Below are 17208 nucleotides of genomic sequence, written 5' to 3'. Positions count from 1 at the left end.
AGTGGATTTTATTTTATTTTAAAGTTAAACTGATTTCACTGTTGAATGCTCCCACAGGAAGTTTTTGAGGATATCGAACATGCATGGTTTTGCAGATAACTGTTAACATACTTAGGGGCTCAATTCTTTTCCTTCTCTCATTAATATTTTTGAGGTATCTTTCTTGAGTAATTTTTTTTTTTTTTTTTTGGTCGGAGCTTTAATTTTGTCTTTTCTCTGGGTGTCCCCTCTCTTCTTGAAAAGTCATGTTATTGCAGTAATTAAGTGGCTGTGGCCAGTTTAGGAATTGTCCCTTTCAGTTCTGTCAGAAACTCAGATATTATCATTGGTTTCTATAGGGTCCACTCCTCTCAATTGAAGTGAATGCAGAATCCTCCTTGATTCTTCTTGAACAAGATCCAGCCTATTATTCATTCAAGGTTAGGGTCAGAGCAGCCTTATCAAGAAAGATCTTCCCCACAAGAAGAGTACTGTTTTTCAGTCAAGGGTTTTAAGTCCTCGGACTCAAGCACAAGTTATTCCTTTTTGATCATTGATTAGTTATACCAGGGATCGGCAACCTTTCAGAGATGGTGTGCCAAATCTTCATTTATTCACTCTAATTTAAGGTTTTGCGTGCCAGTAATACATTTTAACGTTTTAGAAGGTCTCTTTCTATAAGTCTATAATATATAATTAAACTATTGTTGCATGTAAAGTAAATAAGGCTTTTAAAATGTCTAAGAAGCTTCATTTAAAATGAAATTAAAATGCAGAGTCCCCCAGGCCAGGACCCAGGTAGTGTGACTGCCACTGAAAATCAGCTTGCATGCCGCCTTTGGCACCCATGCCATAGGTTGCCTACCCCTGGGTTATACTAATGAGCAGTGTAGAGGAGCAGACTTGCCTCTGCAGCGCCTCCTGCTGGTGACTTCTGGGAATTAGATCGGTTCCAGCTCCGGAGCGCCCTCTGCAGGCCAGTGATCCGCCTGTCTTCTGGCCCCTGTGTCCCTCCCTGGACCCGGTGCCCTTTTACCTGGGGTGCTGCCCCCTGGAATTAACTCCTCAATCTTAGGGTCTCCCCTCCTTGGAGGACCCCCACCCACTATCCTTACCATGCCTCAGTATACGGCTACTGCCAGTCATCATCTAGCCCCCCTTCCCTGGGGCAGACTGCAGTATCAGCCTACTCATCACTGGCAAGGAGGGTTTGGACCTGCTGCCTTGGCCTACCCCTGGGCTGCCCTCTGCAACCCCCAGTACCTATTAGCCCAATGCTAGGCCGCAGCCTGGGGCTTTCCAGGCTGGAGCTCCCCAGCTCCTCAACCTTTCCCCAGCCCTGCTTCATTCAGGTACCCTGCAGCCAGGCCCATTTCCCTCTACAGCTAGAGAGAGACTGTTTGGGCTTCTGGCTCACAACCTCTTATAGGGGCCAGCTGGGCCTGATTGGGGCATGGCCCTAGCTGAGCCTACTTTCCCCAATCAGCCCAGGCTTCTTGCCCCAGCCACAGCCCTCTCCTGGGCTGTTTTAAGCCCTTCAGTGCAGGAGCAGGGGACCCCCCTGCTACAAGCAGATTAATTACAGATTCAAACTGAGGGTTTTAGTTTGGCTGTGTAAATAAGTTCCCCATTTCTAATACCTTTAAACTTTCATTATTTGTCCTGCAACATCAAAGATACTCCTTTGATAGAAAGAATAGCTTGAAAGTTGGCATGAAGTAGCTGGAGCCACTCGTTTACACTTGAATTGCGCTGGTGCAGTTTGCCCCAGTTTTTATAAGAGAATTGACTAGGATTTGAAACTAGTCAAGATTTGAACTAATGTCAGACATCTCCATCTGGGAGTTGCGTTGGTGCATTATCTTCTCCTGTGTTTGATTTTATGCCTGCTTTCTCTTTCTTTGTCTTCTGTCTTCTCTTTCCAGTTCACATTTCTGCCTTTTATTAATATTGGACTTTCATTCTCATTTTCCCTTTCTCCTCACCTCTTTTCCATTCTCCCTTCCTGCCTGTCTTGATTCTCTGTCCTCTTTTCCTTCCTGTGAATAGCTTGTCTGCATTAGTGTTCATTTCCCATAGACATTGTTTGCAGTCCGTAGTGATGTAGCATCTTGTACCCATGGACACTTTTTAAAAAAAATCTCTCAAGGTGTGGGTTTAGACTCCATCCATCTAAAAGGGATTTCTTCTTATGCTGCAAGAGATTAATTGTTTTACCTTGTAGTTATTTTATTCTATTTTATACTTGCTTTTTTACAGTTCCTGTGCATAATTCTTGGTAACTAATTTACATTATAAAGCCTTAATAGCATTTTTGTGAGTTGCATGAGTAGCTCAAGAATTTGGTTATTCTTCACATTGTCTAGTAGTGGCCTGCTTCTGTTTGACAGTATAGGCGAGTCTCATCTTACGCGCATTTAACATACGCGAATTCAGCTTTGCGCAGTCAGCAAAAACAAAAAAAGAGAAAAATAACAATTTAAATACTGTACCTGTCTGTAGTGCGGGCAATTCCATCTGTCATTACACTCAATGTAATTTTGACTATATGCGATTTTTGCTTTACACGCTGACAGCACAACATAACCCCAGTGTAAGATGACTCACTTGAATTAACAAAACCATAGTGTAACCCATGCACACCAAAAAACCTAGCCCATCGTGAACTGCAGTTATTGTCTCTCCTAAATTTGATATTCTGTATCTGATGCTCTAATGCAGCACTTATTTTCTGTCACAGGAGTAGTCCATCTGATGTAATGAGGCCTCTCTGTTAAGGTGGTACACTAGGAAAGGGGTATAGGTACATGCTGCTTTACAGTAGGTAGACTTTTCAAAGAGACTTGAAGATTTCTTGAAAAATTAGTTTGCAGTTTGCTTGCTTGTGAAGTCCTGAGTGCACTGTACCCCTTCCCTCTCTTTATCCTTCTCTTGCAGGGGTCCTGCTACAACCTGCCCCACTGGTCCACACAAGAAAGCCAGACCGGCTGTGGTTATTTTTCTCTGGTACCCCTGGGGCTGAGTATTAGAGTTGGAGGAACTCTAGAGGTAGACCTTGTCACAAGCTCCGTTCCCAAACTGTAGACTGATGTACAGAGTAATCACCATATTCATACTTAGATGATACTTGAGTAACCTTATTAACAAGATAATAACTCTGTTTTGGGACAAATGGATGCTGAGGGTGAAAAACCAAGTGTTAATTATCTCAGGATATATTGGTTGTTCAAGTTGGTATGATTCATAGATTCATAGACTCTAGGACTGGAAGGGACCTCAAGAGGTCATCGAGTCCAGTCCTCTGCCCTCATGGCAGGACCAAATACTATCTAGACCATCCCTGATAGACATTTATCTAACCTACTCTTAAATATCTCCAGAGATGGAGACTCCACAACCTCCCTAAGCAATTTATTCCAGTGTTTAAACTTAATAAGCGTACTTTCTATGCCAACATCTAAATCGTTGATGAAGATATTGAACAGAGCCGGTCCCAAAACAGACCCCTGCGGAACCCCACTTGTTATACCTTTCCAACAGGATTGGGAGCCATTAATAACTGCTCTCTGAGTACGGTTATCCAGCCAGTTATGCACCCACCTTATAGTAGCCCCATCTAAATTGTATTTGCCTAGTTTATCGATAAGGATATCATGCGAGACCGTATCAAATGCCTTACTAAAGTCTAGGTATACCACATCCACCGCTTCTCCCTTATCCACAAGACTCGTTATTCTATCAAAGAAAGTTATCGGATTGGTTTGACACGATTTCTTTGCAAATCCATGCTGGCTATTCCCTATCACCTTCCAAGTGTTTGCAGATGATTTCTTTAATTACTTGCTCCATTATCTCCCCTGGCACAGAAGTTAAACTAACTGGTCTGTAGTTTCCTGGGTTGTTTTTATTTCCTTTTTTATAAATAGGCATTATATTTGCCCTTTTCCAGTCTTCTGGAATCTCTCCCGTCTTCCATGACTTTCCAAAGATAATAGCTAGAGGCTCAGATACCTCTTCTATTAACTCCTTGAGTATTCTAGGATGCATTTCATCAGGCCCTGGTGACTTGCAGGCATCTAACTTTTCTAAGTGATTTTTAACTTGCTCTTTTTTTATTTCATATTCTAAACCTACCCCCTTCCCATAAGCATTCACTATGTTAGACATTCCTTCAGAGTTCTCAGTGAAGACCGAAACAAAGAAGTCATTAAGCATCTCTGCCATTTCCAAGTTTCCTGTTACTGTTTCTCCTTCCTCACTGAGCAGTGGGCCTACCCTGTCTTTGGTCTTCCTCTTGCTTCTAATGTATTGATAAAAAGTCTTCTTGTTTCCCTTTATTCCCATAGCTAGTTTGAGCTCATTTTGTGCCTTTGCCTTTCTAATCTTGCCCTTGCATTCCTGTGTTATTTGCCTATATTCATCCTTTGTAATCTGACCTAGTTTCCATTTTTTATATGACTCCTTTTTATTTTGTAGGTCATGCAAGATCTCGTGGTTAAGCCAAGGTGGTCCTTTGCCACATTTTCTATCTTTTCCTAATGCTGTCAGCTCATTCTGAAGTATCTTGCTAATATTCTCCAACCATGTCTCAAAAATATTTGTCCAATTTTTTTTTCTCCATCAGCATTATACAATGAGAAGATGAAGTGGCAATGTTGGTGGATGTATGGATGGAAGAATTCAGGGCAGTAGTCAGTCTGAGTTCAGGGACTTGTATACCTTACATTACTGAAACTACCAGATGATGGACTTGGTAACTGTACAGCATCCTTGCATTCTGGTGAAAATCATTATTTTTCAGTGTAATTTGAAATACTTATACTAATTTTTCCTAGATATCCTGTTTAACAAAAAACAAAATTGTGACAGAAGTTTCATGTGTGTATTTCAAAAGTACACTGTCAAGATTTTTAGGTTCTAGATTACATTTATTGTAGCTTTAGAAAGTTTTAGCTGTACATATTTTTGACTTAAATTGAACATTTCCCCCTAAATCTTCACTTTTCAATTAATAATAATAATAGCATAATTTAGTGTGGCATGAGTCATTCAGACATATGCTTAGTGAATAAGAATCCGTATTTGTCAGCATTGTCAATTTATACAGCCATAAACTTCATTCAGCATGCTTTATGAACAAAAATTGGAGATTAAGTCGTTTAAACAATAACATAGCAACAAAATAACAAACTGAGTAAATCAAAAGGCAAACTCAGAAAGATTATAGATTCCCCCCCACCTCCAAGTGAATGTAATGCTGACGCAAGGTAGTAGATCATCGCTGCTAAAAATGAAATTCTCTGTGAAAAAAATGCCTACATTAGAGGCAACTGCATTGTGAGATTCTACATGCTGCTTTTGCCTATAAGCTTCAACCCTGACTTGGAATGATAACTTTTAGAAGGTGGCAGATAATTGTCTTCATTCTTTTTCAGTTGTTGACCTCTTTTATGAGAATGGAAACATGAGTGCTAGCTGGGATGGTGGACTCTCCATGGCATGGATACTTGTTCACTAGCAATACATTTTGCAAAAGCCACTAAAAAGGAAAGATTTCTATTTTAAGATTTTGGGGCATTATTAGAAAGAATATTGGTCAATGTTTTTGAAAGTGGTTACACTTACTTAGGAGTCTAAATATGGATTTAGGAGCCTAACTTTAAGCATCTGAGTTTGAAAATGGTAGCAGTTGTGTTTAAAAATTATTACACCGCTACCTCAATATAACGCCACCTGATATAACACGAAGTTGGATGTAACACGGTAAAGCAGTGCTCTAGGGGGCAGGCTGCGCACTCTGGTGGATCAAAGCAAGTTGAATATAATGCAGTTTCACCTATAAAGCAGTAAGATCTTTTAGCTCCTGAGGACAGCGTTATATCGAGGTAGAGGTGTATATTTAAAATCTAAAATCATTTTTTATGTTGATAGATCAGGGGGCAGTGGAACAATGGAATGTACTCATTCTTCTTTTAACATTTTTTCCCAGAGACTCCCTCATATAGCTTTCACTCATGGTGCACAGTTTCTTTTGTATATTTTTTTGTAATGAACATTTTTGTTTGACTAGCATTTTATCTCTAAGTGCAGTGTTGTTTTATTGCAGGGTATCCAAGCAGTAACCAGGCTCTGCTTCTGTTGCGAAGTTGTGGTTCCTTGTTACCTGAGGTCCCATTATGTGAAAGAACAGAACTAGCCCACATGATATGGGGCAAGTTGAAAGACTTGGGTATGTCTTTTCATATGTTTGACTACAATTAAGCATATACGTATTATAGCAGTATATTCTACTTGCTTTCTTGGAAACAAAAAGTAGATTGCATTTTAGTAATGTTAAATGCTGAATTGTTATGTTTTACTGCAGGAATTTTTCTTTAAACATTGGAAAATATAACCTTATATTTTCCACCCAGTTTTTTTGAGGCTAGAGACCTGTTTGCCATTCTGAGAGTTATACTGACATCTAGGGGTACTAACAGTGAACCTGAGGTTTTTCTTCCCCATTGCTTATATCAGATAGTTCCTTTAGTTTGTTATTGTGACAGATTATAGTTCTTTAATATTGTAAACACTGAATCTTGTATTGCTAAATTATTAGTTATAAATTATTTGTCTTAACAGCTGGCAGTCCCAGTGTTCTAGTGTTAAAAACTATATATAGCCAAATTGCTATTTCATTCTGAGAACCATTAGAATGAGAATTTATTATCCATTAATGTCCATTTTCTGAAATATATGTGTGATACCATGTTCTTAAAAGTTAATATTGGGTAGGGGTTGAAGGAAGTCACATTATTTTTCAGAATTTAGCAATTCATATATAGAATGCAGAATAGCACACAGGATAGCATTGATGTTTCTGTACATTTAACATTTTAATTATAAATAAATGCACACTTTATAGAGTTACTCTGCTCTGTTAAACAATTGTGACATATACCACAGAGATGGATAAAATTAATTGATCTGTTTGTACCGTAGTTTCTTTTGCATAATAAAGTTGATACATGAAAATTCCTTGGATTTCTTTATATAACACTTAAAGATATTTAACTTGTTGAACTTGAAGCAAGCTGCTTTATTTCAATCACTTTGTAACATCTTGTTTAGGTGCTGTGTATGATGCAAGTCATTATAATGCTTTGCTTAAAGTCTACCTTCAAAATGACCATAAATTCTCTCCAACTGAATTCTTGTCGAAAATGGAGGAAGCTAATGTGCAGCCCAATCGAGTAGGTACTATTTGATGGCATCCTTTCCACCTTCTAATTCTACTATTGAATAAATCCAGGCTCTTAATTTTATTTTTTTCCCCCACAGGTTACATACCAAAGATTGATTGCTGCATATTGCAACAAGGGCGATATCGAAGGTGCTAGGTATTACTTTGCACTTTAAACATTTTTTTGCTACAAGTGATTTAAATACATGTGATTCTTATCCCTCCTCCCCCCCCATTAATATAAAACCTACTTCAAGTTAATTTAAATTTTGGAGCAAAAAGGAGTAGATGATGGTCCAGTTTAGTATGTATGTTCAAATGTGTTGCCTTCTCACTGGTGTAGAAGTAGTAGATTGTCTTGTCAGTTCAATGGTCATTGACAAAGAACATAAGATTATGAAGGAAGAGGTGTTACTATGCAGGAAAAGTGCTCAGCCACTGGGGAAGGAGCATATATGTTTTTTCTCCCCCTGTATAGTGCTTATTGTTAGCTGATCCATGTAATGTGAGTTCTTTTTAATTCCAGAAGAAATTGCCTTTGGTAAGTTGTGACAGTGTGATTCCTGGGCACAAGAGGAATATACATGTATGGGAGTGAGAGGAAACTGAAAAAACTTGTAACAAATGTTAAACAGAATTATGTTTATATTTTAAATAACTAAGATACAGCATTGGAGACAAGGTTGGGGAGGTAATGTCTTTCATTGGACCAGCTTCTGTTGGAAAAAGAGACAAACATCCAAGCTCTACAGAGTTCTCACCAACAGAAGTTTGTCTGATGAAAGATATTACTTCACCCACCTTGTCCCTATAATACTTTGGGACACACAGGGGTACAAAAAACACTGCAAACAACATAAGCATTTCAAGAGTAACATCATTGTTTAAATGATTAATATTATGTTCCACATCCCAAAATCTGATCATTCAAATGTATCTTTCTGTGTTCTGGCTGATGATCTAGTGCTTAATGTGCAGAACAACCATAGTTCACCAGTTTCTATATAAGGAAAACATAAATGTAGTTATTATTTTGTATCTTACAGTAAGATTCTTGGATTTATGAAGATGAAAGAACTCCCAGTCACCGAGGCAGTATTCAGTAGCCTTGTGACAGGCCATGCAAGAACTGGGTAACAATATACCAATGTTGTTTGTTGTTTGTTTTTAAATCTTCTTCTACTTACCCTGTACATTGATAATTAGCTGCTACAAAATGGGGGGCAACTACAATCGTGAATTACTGCATATTAAGACACTATTCATTCTGGAAATATAAATATATTTTGGTATTATGGGACACTGGAAGTGATGAAAGGAAGCCCATTTACCACTACTTCCAGTAAGCTTAATTTTAAGACAGATGTTGTTGGAATGAGAAGTAGTTGGTTCAAAAGTTTTTCTTCCGTTGAAGTAAAACCAGCTGTCCTAAATTATGTGAATAATGTGAATCTATTAGTCAATATGGTTTCTCTTTAAATATCTCTGTATTTATGACTTAGACATTTACTTCTCGGTATTAAGTTAACAATAGGTGTAAAAGGTCAGTTTTCAATATAGATTTTGCCGTGTGCTTTATCTAAAATATTGGAAAAAAACCCAAAATTATAGTTGTTATTATATTGGATGATTGTAGTTAAATCCACTGATTTTTTTTTAAACATCTGCAGAGATATGGAGAATGCAGAAAATATCTTTTCAGTGATGAGAGATGCAGGAATTGAACCTGGTCCAGACACCTACTTAGCATTACTGAATGCATATGCCGAGAAGGGTGACATTAACAATGTTAAACAGGTATTAATATTTCATGCATAGGTAAAGCTTTTCCTAAAACTGTTTGTTTAAAATGGATTGCATGATCTGTTTAATATTAGCTGATTTATTTAATACTGAAATTCCCTTTTTTCCTCACACACACAAATATACCAGTTGGTCTCTCTAAAATAATTCCCGAGTGGTCAGCAGTAATTAAGGAGAATATTTTTTTCCAGCTGAATAATTGTATATTTAATTGAAACTTGTCTTGCTAGTATTATACTTTTTATAAAACTCTATTTTATCTTTCGATAGGTGCCTTTTATTGTACATTGTATATGTAGAAATGGTGAATAATGCGTGCTGATTTATTCAGTCTCATCATAAATGTAACTTTTTGAAAGTCAGATGAAAAGAGTATTGCACAGTATTTTATTTTCATCAGTGGAAAGAGAACTTTTTTAGGACCTGATCTTGCTCCCTTTGAAGTCAATGAGTTTTTGCCATTAAGACCCTAATTTTTATAAGAGCTCCATGGATTTAAACCTCTGTGCCCAGAAGGAGCTCTACTTATTTCATAAGAAGTTACATCCTGGTGCAGGGGTCCAGCCACATTGAGTGTCCTTTGCGAAATTGGGGCCTGTGCTATCTGCCTGTGTCATAAGGTCAATAAATAAATACTCTCCATGTAGGAGAAAGGAAGTAAGGACACTTTTATTGTAAGACTAGGGTTTTGGTGTCGGGGATAATAGAGGGGACTCGTAGGGGTGTGGACTGTGGGGAGGGGAGTTTAATTTGTTTAACTTAAACCATAAAAACAAAACTCACCTCGCTCCCATTCCCAAACGATCAAATAAATATATAACTGATAAGATACATGTCATCACTCTTATCACTTTGGGCCAGATTCTGCAATCCTTTTTTCAGTATTATTTTATGTTGCAAGTTTGAATCTAACGGCAGTACTTACAGCATAAGATATTACTGAGCAGGAAGAAAGGGTGTCAGAATCTGATTATTGTATATTGTATCACTCTCTTTTCCTCCCTTGCCTTCATCTGACTCTTAAGAATTTAAGCTTTATGGAGCAGAAACTGCATCTGTGCTTGTGTTTAGGAAATATGTAGCAAATTGGAGTGATACGTCAATGTAAATAGTTTTGAGGTTTTTAATGTTTGAGTTAGAGTGTAGACTTTTCATTAACATTACACTTATTCTCTGGTTTATGGTTTTGACTTACAGATCCTGGAAAAGATTGAGAAGATGGAAGGCTATTTTATGGACAGGGATTTGATGCAGGTTATTTATAGCCTTGCTAAGGCTGGATATCCTCAGTATGTCCAAGATATTTTGTCGCAGATGAGATATGAAACGGGATATATTCCAGGTAGTGCTTTCAGTCATGTGTCCAAATTTGGGTTATTGTAGCTGTGCTTTGAAATAGTACTGTTATTGAAGGTTAAGAAGGAATGCATTTTCAGTAGGTTGCAATGAAAGAAAAAGATTTGTTACTTAGTGTGATATTGTGTATAAGGCTTTGTGAAATCCTTCTGAGGCAAAATAATGCTGTGCGTTAATTAATTTTGCTTTCTAAAGATAGCAGATGTGGATTAGTCTGGGTCATATTTTAAACCTAAGAGTTTTCAGAATTTAAAAGCAGATGTAAGCATTTTTTTTTTGTATTTGCGTTACCACAAACTTCTAAAGTTTACTTTTTGTCCTTAAATCCTTGATAATCTAGCATTTTTCTTAAAGAAAAAAAGATTTTGTGTAACTTCTGTAGTAGTAGATATGTAAGAATACAGTGAAGAGAGGTTATAAACATTGAATATGACTTTCTGTAACAATGGTTGGAGGCAATTTTGAATCCTGATGTTACACCTATTTGACAGTACTTCTAGATATACTTCAGTAGCCTTTCTCCATTAGCCTGTCTCAAAGATTTCTTTCAGCTGTAGTATTTGGGATGTTCCTGGACCACTATGAAGGTGATACTTCTAAATATGTGGCATGAGTTTTTCAGTTGTAAAGGAGATACTCATAGCTCTATATAAACTATGCAAATAAAAAGTTTCAAGTCTGAGTTCTGTAGCAGTTAGTCCCACAAACAAACTATATTATAAGATACTTGTAAAACAATTTGTTTTCTTTCCATAGATACAAAGACAGGGATCATGCTAATTTGTTTTCCTTTGTAGTCTAATGCCAAAATAGTTTGTTCCAAACTCTTAATAAATATTTGTCTTTGGTGTTTTAAATCTCTAGATGCAATGAACTTGTCTCTGAATTTGATAACTCAAGGTTTGGAAGATACAGCTTTCCAAGTTTTCAAATCGTTTCCTACCTTGCCATCTGAAAATCACAGTGAAAGCAGTATGGACTATGGTAACTTCTTCTTACGACACTGTGTAACTATGGATAAGGTATGCAAGATGTTATCTTTTTACCAGATTTACAGCTATATGGTTGGTGAACTTAAGGGAGTTATGAAAATGGGGAAATTGTAGTTTTGTTCATGCACTTATAGTTAGAGTAAAGATGGAATGCATTAAGGTAATCACTTTAATATTTCACCTACCAATTTACACAGTAAGTGGAATGTGTATGAGCAAAAACGCTTGTTGGTGTCTGTAATAACTACTTTATGGGTGTAAGAAGGATCTTTAATTGCTAGAAAGGAGTTCAGAAATTGAGAAGCATTATGTGTTCATTACAATTTATTATTATATACATTAATTCTTCAATTTCTTTCCAGCCCTTGAGCAAGCTGAAACAGTTCTGTGATGAGTTAAAAGAAGCCAATATGCACTCAAGTCCCCTCCAGTTTACTTTGTATTGTGCGTTGGAGTCTAAAAAAGCAGGTACTTATTCGTTTGCTTATTTTAAACATCAGTTTATTTGAACTGTTCTGTCGTTGTCTTATTAATAGTCAACTGCCTTGTGGATGTTTTCAGCTTTGGCAATTAACCTGATGAAGACAATGAAAGAGGAAGGCTTGCCTCTCAGACCTCATTATTCCTGGCCACTGCTTGTTGAGTATCAGAAGGAGAAGAATGTTCAAGGTTAGCTTTCTGATACATATTTTTGTTGCCTTATTCATAACTGAATGTACAGACTGACATTTAAACCTTATCTAGAAATGTGCTTGAAGGTGAGTGGAGGCCCAAAGGTGTGTAGTTCTTGCCATCACAGAGATTTCTACAATTTTTTCAGAAATGCTTTTCACTCGTTTCCCATTTAATTGTGACAGTCTTGTTAGTTTAAATAAAGAATTCAGTTTTTAATAGAAAGCAGAGTGAAAAACACTATTTGAATGGAATTTTTAACTCTTTGGATTCCTGGCTCTACAAAGTTTTTCTGCTGCTCTGTATCCCATACAGTAGTTCTCTGATCTTTTACTCTATGGAAGTAGGAAGCCTTTAAAAGTAAGGTTGAATGGTAATGACTCACTATAACTACTGAAAAGCTGAATCTTTCTTTTTTGACCTTTTTTTTTTTTTAAATTTCTATTCACTGTTAAGTTAAATGTGAGCTAACTTACAATAATCAGAGAGGCAAGAAAACTTCCATTGCTGAATGAGTGATCATGACCTGACAGCATACTGATTGAAGGACAGAAATGTTCCATCTTTTGGATTCTTAAGTAGGCTTAAGCATTTAGCACACTTTCCCCTGTTACACATGGGGATGTCTATAGGATATGAATAAGAATTGAACAAATATTAAATTTTAGAGTACAGTATCTAATTCTTGGGTTTGCGTTATTGGTAATTCAGAAAGAGTGGTCTCATAAAAAGATGCTTTTAGCAGAAGTACTTCCCCCTTGGGAAACAAAAAACTGTCTTTTTCATCTTATCTCACAGTATAATGTGCTTTAGAATGAGATGCAGAGTTGTTAGTGTGACATTGGGTGACAAACAAAATGCACAAACAAAAAAAAAGTGCTTTTAGCAGACTGTTCATATTGCAATTTTATTTTAAATATACAGTCACATTCCAGTTTGGAAGAAATGCTGAAACAAGTATTCCCTAATTGTTTCTGGCTATAAAAGTGTCTCAATCCTTTTTAGAAAAGCCTTTATGAAAACAATATTCAGTTTTTATTAACTCTTTAGATCCAGGCTGGTGCTAGAGCACATGGCAAGTTGCCTGCAACACGCACTTTCTGAATACTGGAAAGTTTTCACGATCGCATAAAAACTCTTGAAACCTACTAAACAGGGCAGGACTACTATATGATTCTAGTTACTCCTGCTCAAAACTGTCATCCATGCTTGTGTACGTGTATAATATAATACTGCTGTGTTGCTTTATCAAAACTTGGCTCTACCTACATAATAACAAAATATGCTAGAAGTATGCTGTATTGCAAAGACTCCTGCATATTTCTAGAGCTGTATTAAGTTGTTGTACCTAATTGTTGTGAGAAGAGTAACATTTATGATTTGAACTGTTTTGGCTTAATTTGAAATTGTAGAGTCTTCAGAAATCTGTAATACTTCTACTTGGCTGTCAGTAAGAGCTGATAGTAAGCTTAAGAATGAAGTCATGCCTTTTCTGCCCACAGAGACATCAGAGGGTGACCTTCTCATTGGTTCTGTGGTAATAGTTTGCATTCACAAAGTTATTTTGTGAACCCAGATTAGCATCTGGTCCTTCACAGTTATGAGTTCTTAAGTTTAGTGTGAAGATTCCGTGTGTATGTGTGTGTACGTACTTATAACAGCCAGTATGTGAGTAAATTCAGAACTCTTAAAGTTAAACTTCAAATTAAAGGAAGATTTTTGAGCGTTTCCTTTTGGCACTGAATTATCACTATAAATATGTTTGCTGTAGGTAGATGGAATATATGTTCTTGCCCTTTACCATGTGAAATCTCTCCTGCATTTAGACTTTTTGTTTTTTGGAGGGGGAGGGGGGAGAATAAGAGAGAGATTCAACATTATATTAGCTTCGTTTTTTTACATGTGAGGAAAAATAATTTTTTCAGAAAGAATATTTATTTGTGATAGACAATAGGGAAAGTAGTAGTGCTGAAAAGAACCTAAAGGTGACAGTGGACAGTAAATTATCTGAGTTCTCCATGTTTCCTAGTAACAAAAAAAAATTAATTGGGATGTATCAAATAAAGGTGGATATAGATAAAGTACAACATCGCATACTAGAGTGGAGATAATGGTTCCATTCTCCACAGTAGTCAGATGTGGCATACTGCATACACTTCTAGGACTATCGCCATACCAGAAAAGTATTGACAAATTTAATAGACTTTGGAGAAGAGGCAAAACATATATTGAGAGGATGGACTTCGAGGGAGATTAAAGGTTAAATAACAACTTGGAAAGAGGTGATGTGTATTATTATAACTGCCTACCAGTATTTGAAGGGTGTAAATGCGAAGGGGGAAAGGAATTATATAGGGTGGCCCAAAGGGGTATAACTAGTAGAAGGGAAATAAAAAACTGAACATTGAGGAGAACGTCTTATTACTGACATTAGTTGTTCTACGGACTAGTCTTCCAAAGAAAGTGAGGACGCCCCATTGTTTGAGTCGTATAAAACTAGAGTGGACAAATGGTTGAATATGCTGTAGACAAGTGTCTGGATTACAAGAGTGGAGCAGCAGATTTCTACAATTTTATTAAATGTGCTTATTACAGATTAGACATGTTTTTATTCTGTGTGCTGATAAAGCTAAAAGCAAGTTCAGGCTTTTTATTTTAATATTTTCCTATGGTTAAGTAAATGCAAAGTTACCCTTTTTCAAGAAGAGAGTATGCTGCGAGGGTTAAGAAAAAAACAGACTTTGGAGGGTTGCAAATATGAAGACCATTGGGACACATTGTGTCAATAGACCATACAATAAAATATTTTTGGAAGTGAAGGATGGTTTTGGGTGATGTTTTGCATATATCAAAGTTGTATAGCCATATTAGGTTTTTGCTGAGCATCATTTAGCTGCTTTATTGAAGCTTATTTTTAAAAATACTTAGCTGTGCTTTTTATTTTTGCTTTTTATAGAATACTGCAGTATCACATCAGCAGTTACTTACCAAGTACAGTATGCAAGGTTCCCTTTGCTAGTAGAGAATATTTTCAGTTTTCACATTGACCCAGTATAAAAAAGCTTAATAAATGAGCTAAATACAAGGTAATTTTTTGGTTTCCTTGAGGTGGGTAATGGTGTTCCCCAGGAAAAGTTGAAAATACTAATTTAAAACATTTGTCAGAATTTTGTCTTTAAGGTATATTACTCCACTAGAAATTTTTGGAGTGCACCTTTAAGTTCAAATTTTGACTGTACATTTAGCAGCATTACACCATTCTCCTGAATATAACCTCATCTTTCAAAATGAAAACCTCATTATTCGATATCTGACCTAAATAAATACTTAAATCCATTTTCAGCTGCCCTTATGCATAATTGTACCTACCTCAACAAGAAGTTTAATTGATTTCAGTGGGGCTACTTGAGGAATAAGTACTGCTCAGTGTGAGAATAAGTGGTAGAATCTGTCCCTTAGAAGAAGAGGAGCTGGTTTCAGCCAGATGTGGGGAGGGGAACAGAAGCTGTGGCTCTATCCACTCCCTGTCCCTCTCCATCCTCTCAGGCAGTTCCTACTAGCTCAGTCATATGAATTAGGGAGAGGGCAGAAGCTGGACACCCAGTGTCTGAATCCAGGAGCCCAAGGGCCCTGTAAGATCAGGCATAGAAATGGTTGGCGGCGTCTTACTCCTCTGCACAGCTATGTGAGACCAACAAACAATTTTGTCTAGGGAGTATATTTAAAAAAAAGGGAGGGAGGGGTGTTTAAAACTTGTTTTAGACTTAACTTTCAGGGTTGCAGAATCTCCATTTAGGGCACACGGTTATTTCTTCAGTGTGTGCTGCCATTTTGAAGAGGGTTTGAGTCTCCAAAGTAGAGCTTGAAAAATTACTAGTTTTGTGGGGGAAGGGGCACACTTTCAGATTAGGGGACTTGCTGCTTTACACTAAACTTAATAGAGAGAGAACTTTTTTTTAATGGAAAAAAGCTGGTTCAGTTAATCTTCTGCAGCAGATTGTCCATATGTTGAATAGTTTCCTGTTTAACATGAATTCTTAATAAAACATGATTTTTATTTGCTTATTTATTGTGATTTTCCCCCCTACACTCCCCAGTAATTAGAAATAATGATTAGGATATATTTTAAAGTGTGCTGGAATTTTTGTTTAAAACATTCATCCTGTTTCAGTTGGGACAGTTAAAACCTACCAGACTTCTGCTGAAGAATAAGAATTGCCAGGATTAAGTCTGACTTCTATGCATTGTTTGTACACAATATATTACGAATGTTATATGTGTAAATTGTGTCTCAAAGGTCTATTTATGGGCCAGTCCTGAGGCAGGGGAGTGGAATGGTCTAGCATGCTTTTGGGCATGTCAAAATAATTAACAGAAATATCAATAACTTGCTATATTTCACTGAGTTTGATTGCACTGTAAATGTGCATTCTGTCTTAAATAAAACATATACATTTAAATTTGTTCTGATTTAAAATTAATGCATTTAAAATACATCAGCCTATTTTAAATAGTGAAATTATATTTAAAATCTCAATTGAATTTAAAAAAAAACATGCTCACCTTTTATTATGCTTCAAGACACCTCATTCTTCAAATACTTATGCACGTGCTTAACTATAAGCATGTGAGTAGTCTTGTAGATGTCACTGGAGCTACTTACCTGTTTAAAGTTAAGTGAGTGTAATTTTTTTTGAAGATTGGGGACTAAGAATGATTACTAAAAAGGATTACTAAAAACGAAAGAGCTTTAAACTAGTTTGCTGTTCACTTTATAGGCTGTCTGACTTTTTTGCATTTTTCTCAATTTAGGAAATTAAAACCAACTAGCTCATTTTCATTTATAGTAAGTTTCTAGTAGTTCATTTTCACATTCTCAGGAATCTCAAAAATACTCAGAGGAATCTTGCGTAGTAAAGGGCTTTTTCTTTTTTTACTAGGTTCTTAAAGCCTAAATTTTGGACAAAATTTGACATGACAGCATCCTTCTAAATGTGTTTTGTCTTGTAACAAAAGTTATTCATTTAAGAAACTCAGTCAGAAAACTAAGAGCATGCTTTCTTAACAAATGTTGCTTACATGATATGTAAAATACTGGTACACAAGCTTCTTTATGAAGAACATGTTCATTGTAAAATACTACTTTTGGGACAATGCAATAGAATGACTTTTTTGTATTAGCAA

General features: G+C 36.5%; 1 protein-coding gene across 1 annotated transcript in view; it reads left to right on the top strand.

Moving 5' to 3' along the window:
• LRPPRC (leucine rich pentatricopeptide repeat containing) overlaps positions 1-17208 on the top strand; it is a 164957-nt gene that overhangs the window by 18882 nt on the left and 128867 nt on the right. The window contains exons 3-11 of the mRNA XM_030557665.1: positions 6086-6208; positions 7090-7211; positions 7300-7358; positions 8248-8334; positions 8872-8998; positions 10202-10346; positions 11225-11382; positions 11715-11820; positions 11914-12021. Of these exons, the coding sequence (XP_030413525.1) occupies positions 6086-6208; positions 7090-7211; positions 7300-7358; positions 8248-8334; positions 8872-8998; positions 10202-10346; positions 11225-11382; positions 11715-11820; positions 11914-12021 (1035 nt within the window). The remainder of the gene's footprint in view (positions 1-6085; positions 6209-7089; positions 7212-7299; positions 7359-8247; positions 8335-8871; positions 8999-10201; positions 10347-11224; positions 11383-11714; positions 11821-11913; positions 12022-17208) is intronic.

This window comes from Gopherus evgoodei, chromosome 3, assembly GCF_007399415.2.
Source record: "Gopherus evgoodei ecotype Sinaloan lineage chromosome 3, rGopEvg1_v1.p, whole genome shotgun sequence".
Classification (NCBI taxonomy): domain Eukaryota; kingdom Metazoa; phylum Chordata; order Testudines; family Testudinidae; genus Gopherus; species Gopherus evgoodei.
The sequence above is the reverse complement of the archived record's forward strand: the minus strand, read 5'-3'. Positions and strand labels throughout refer to the sequence as shown.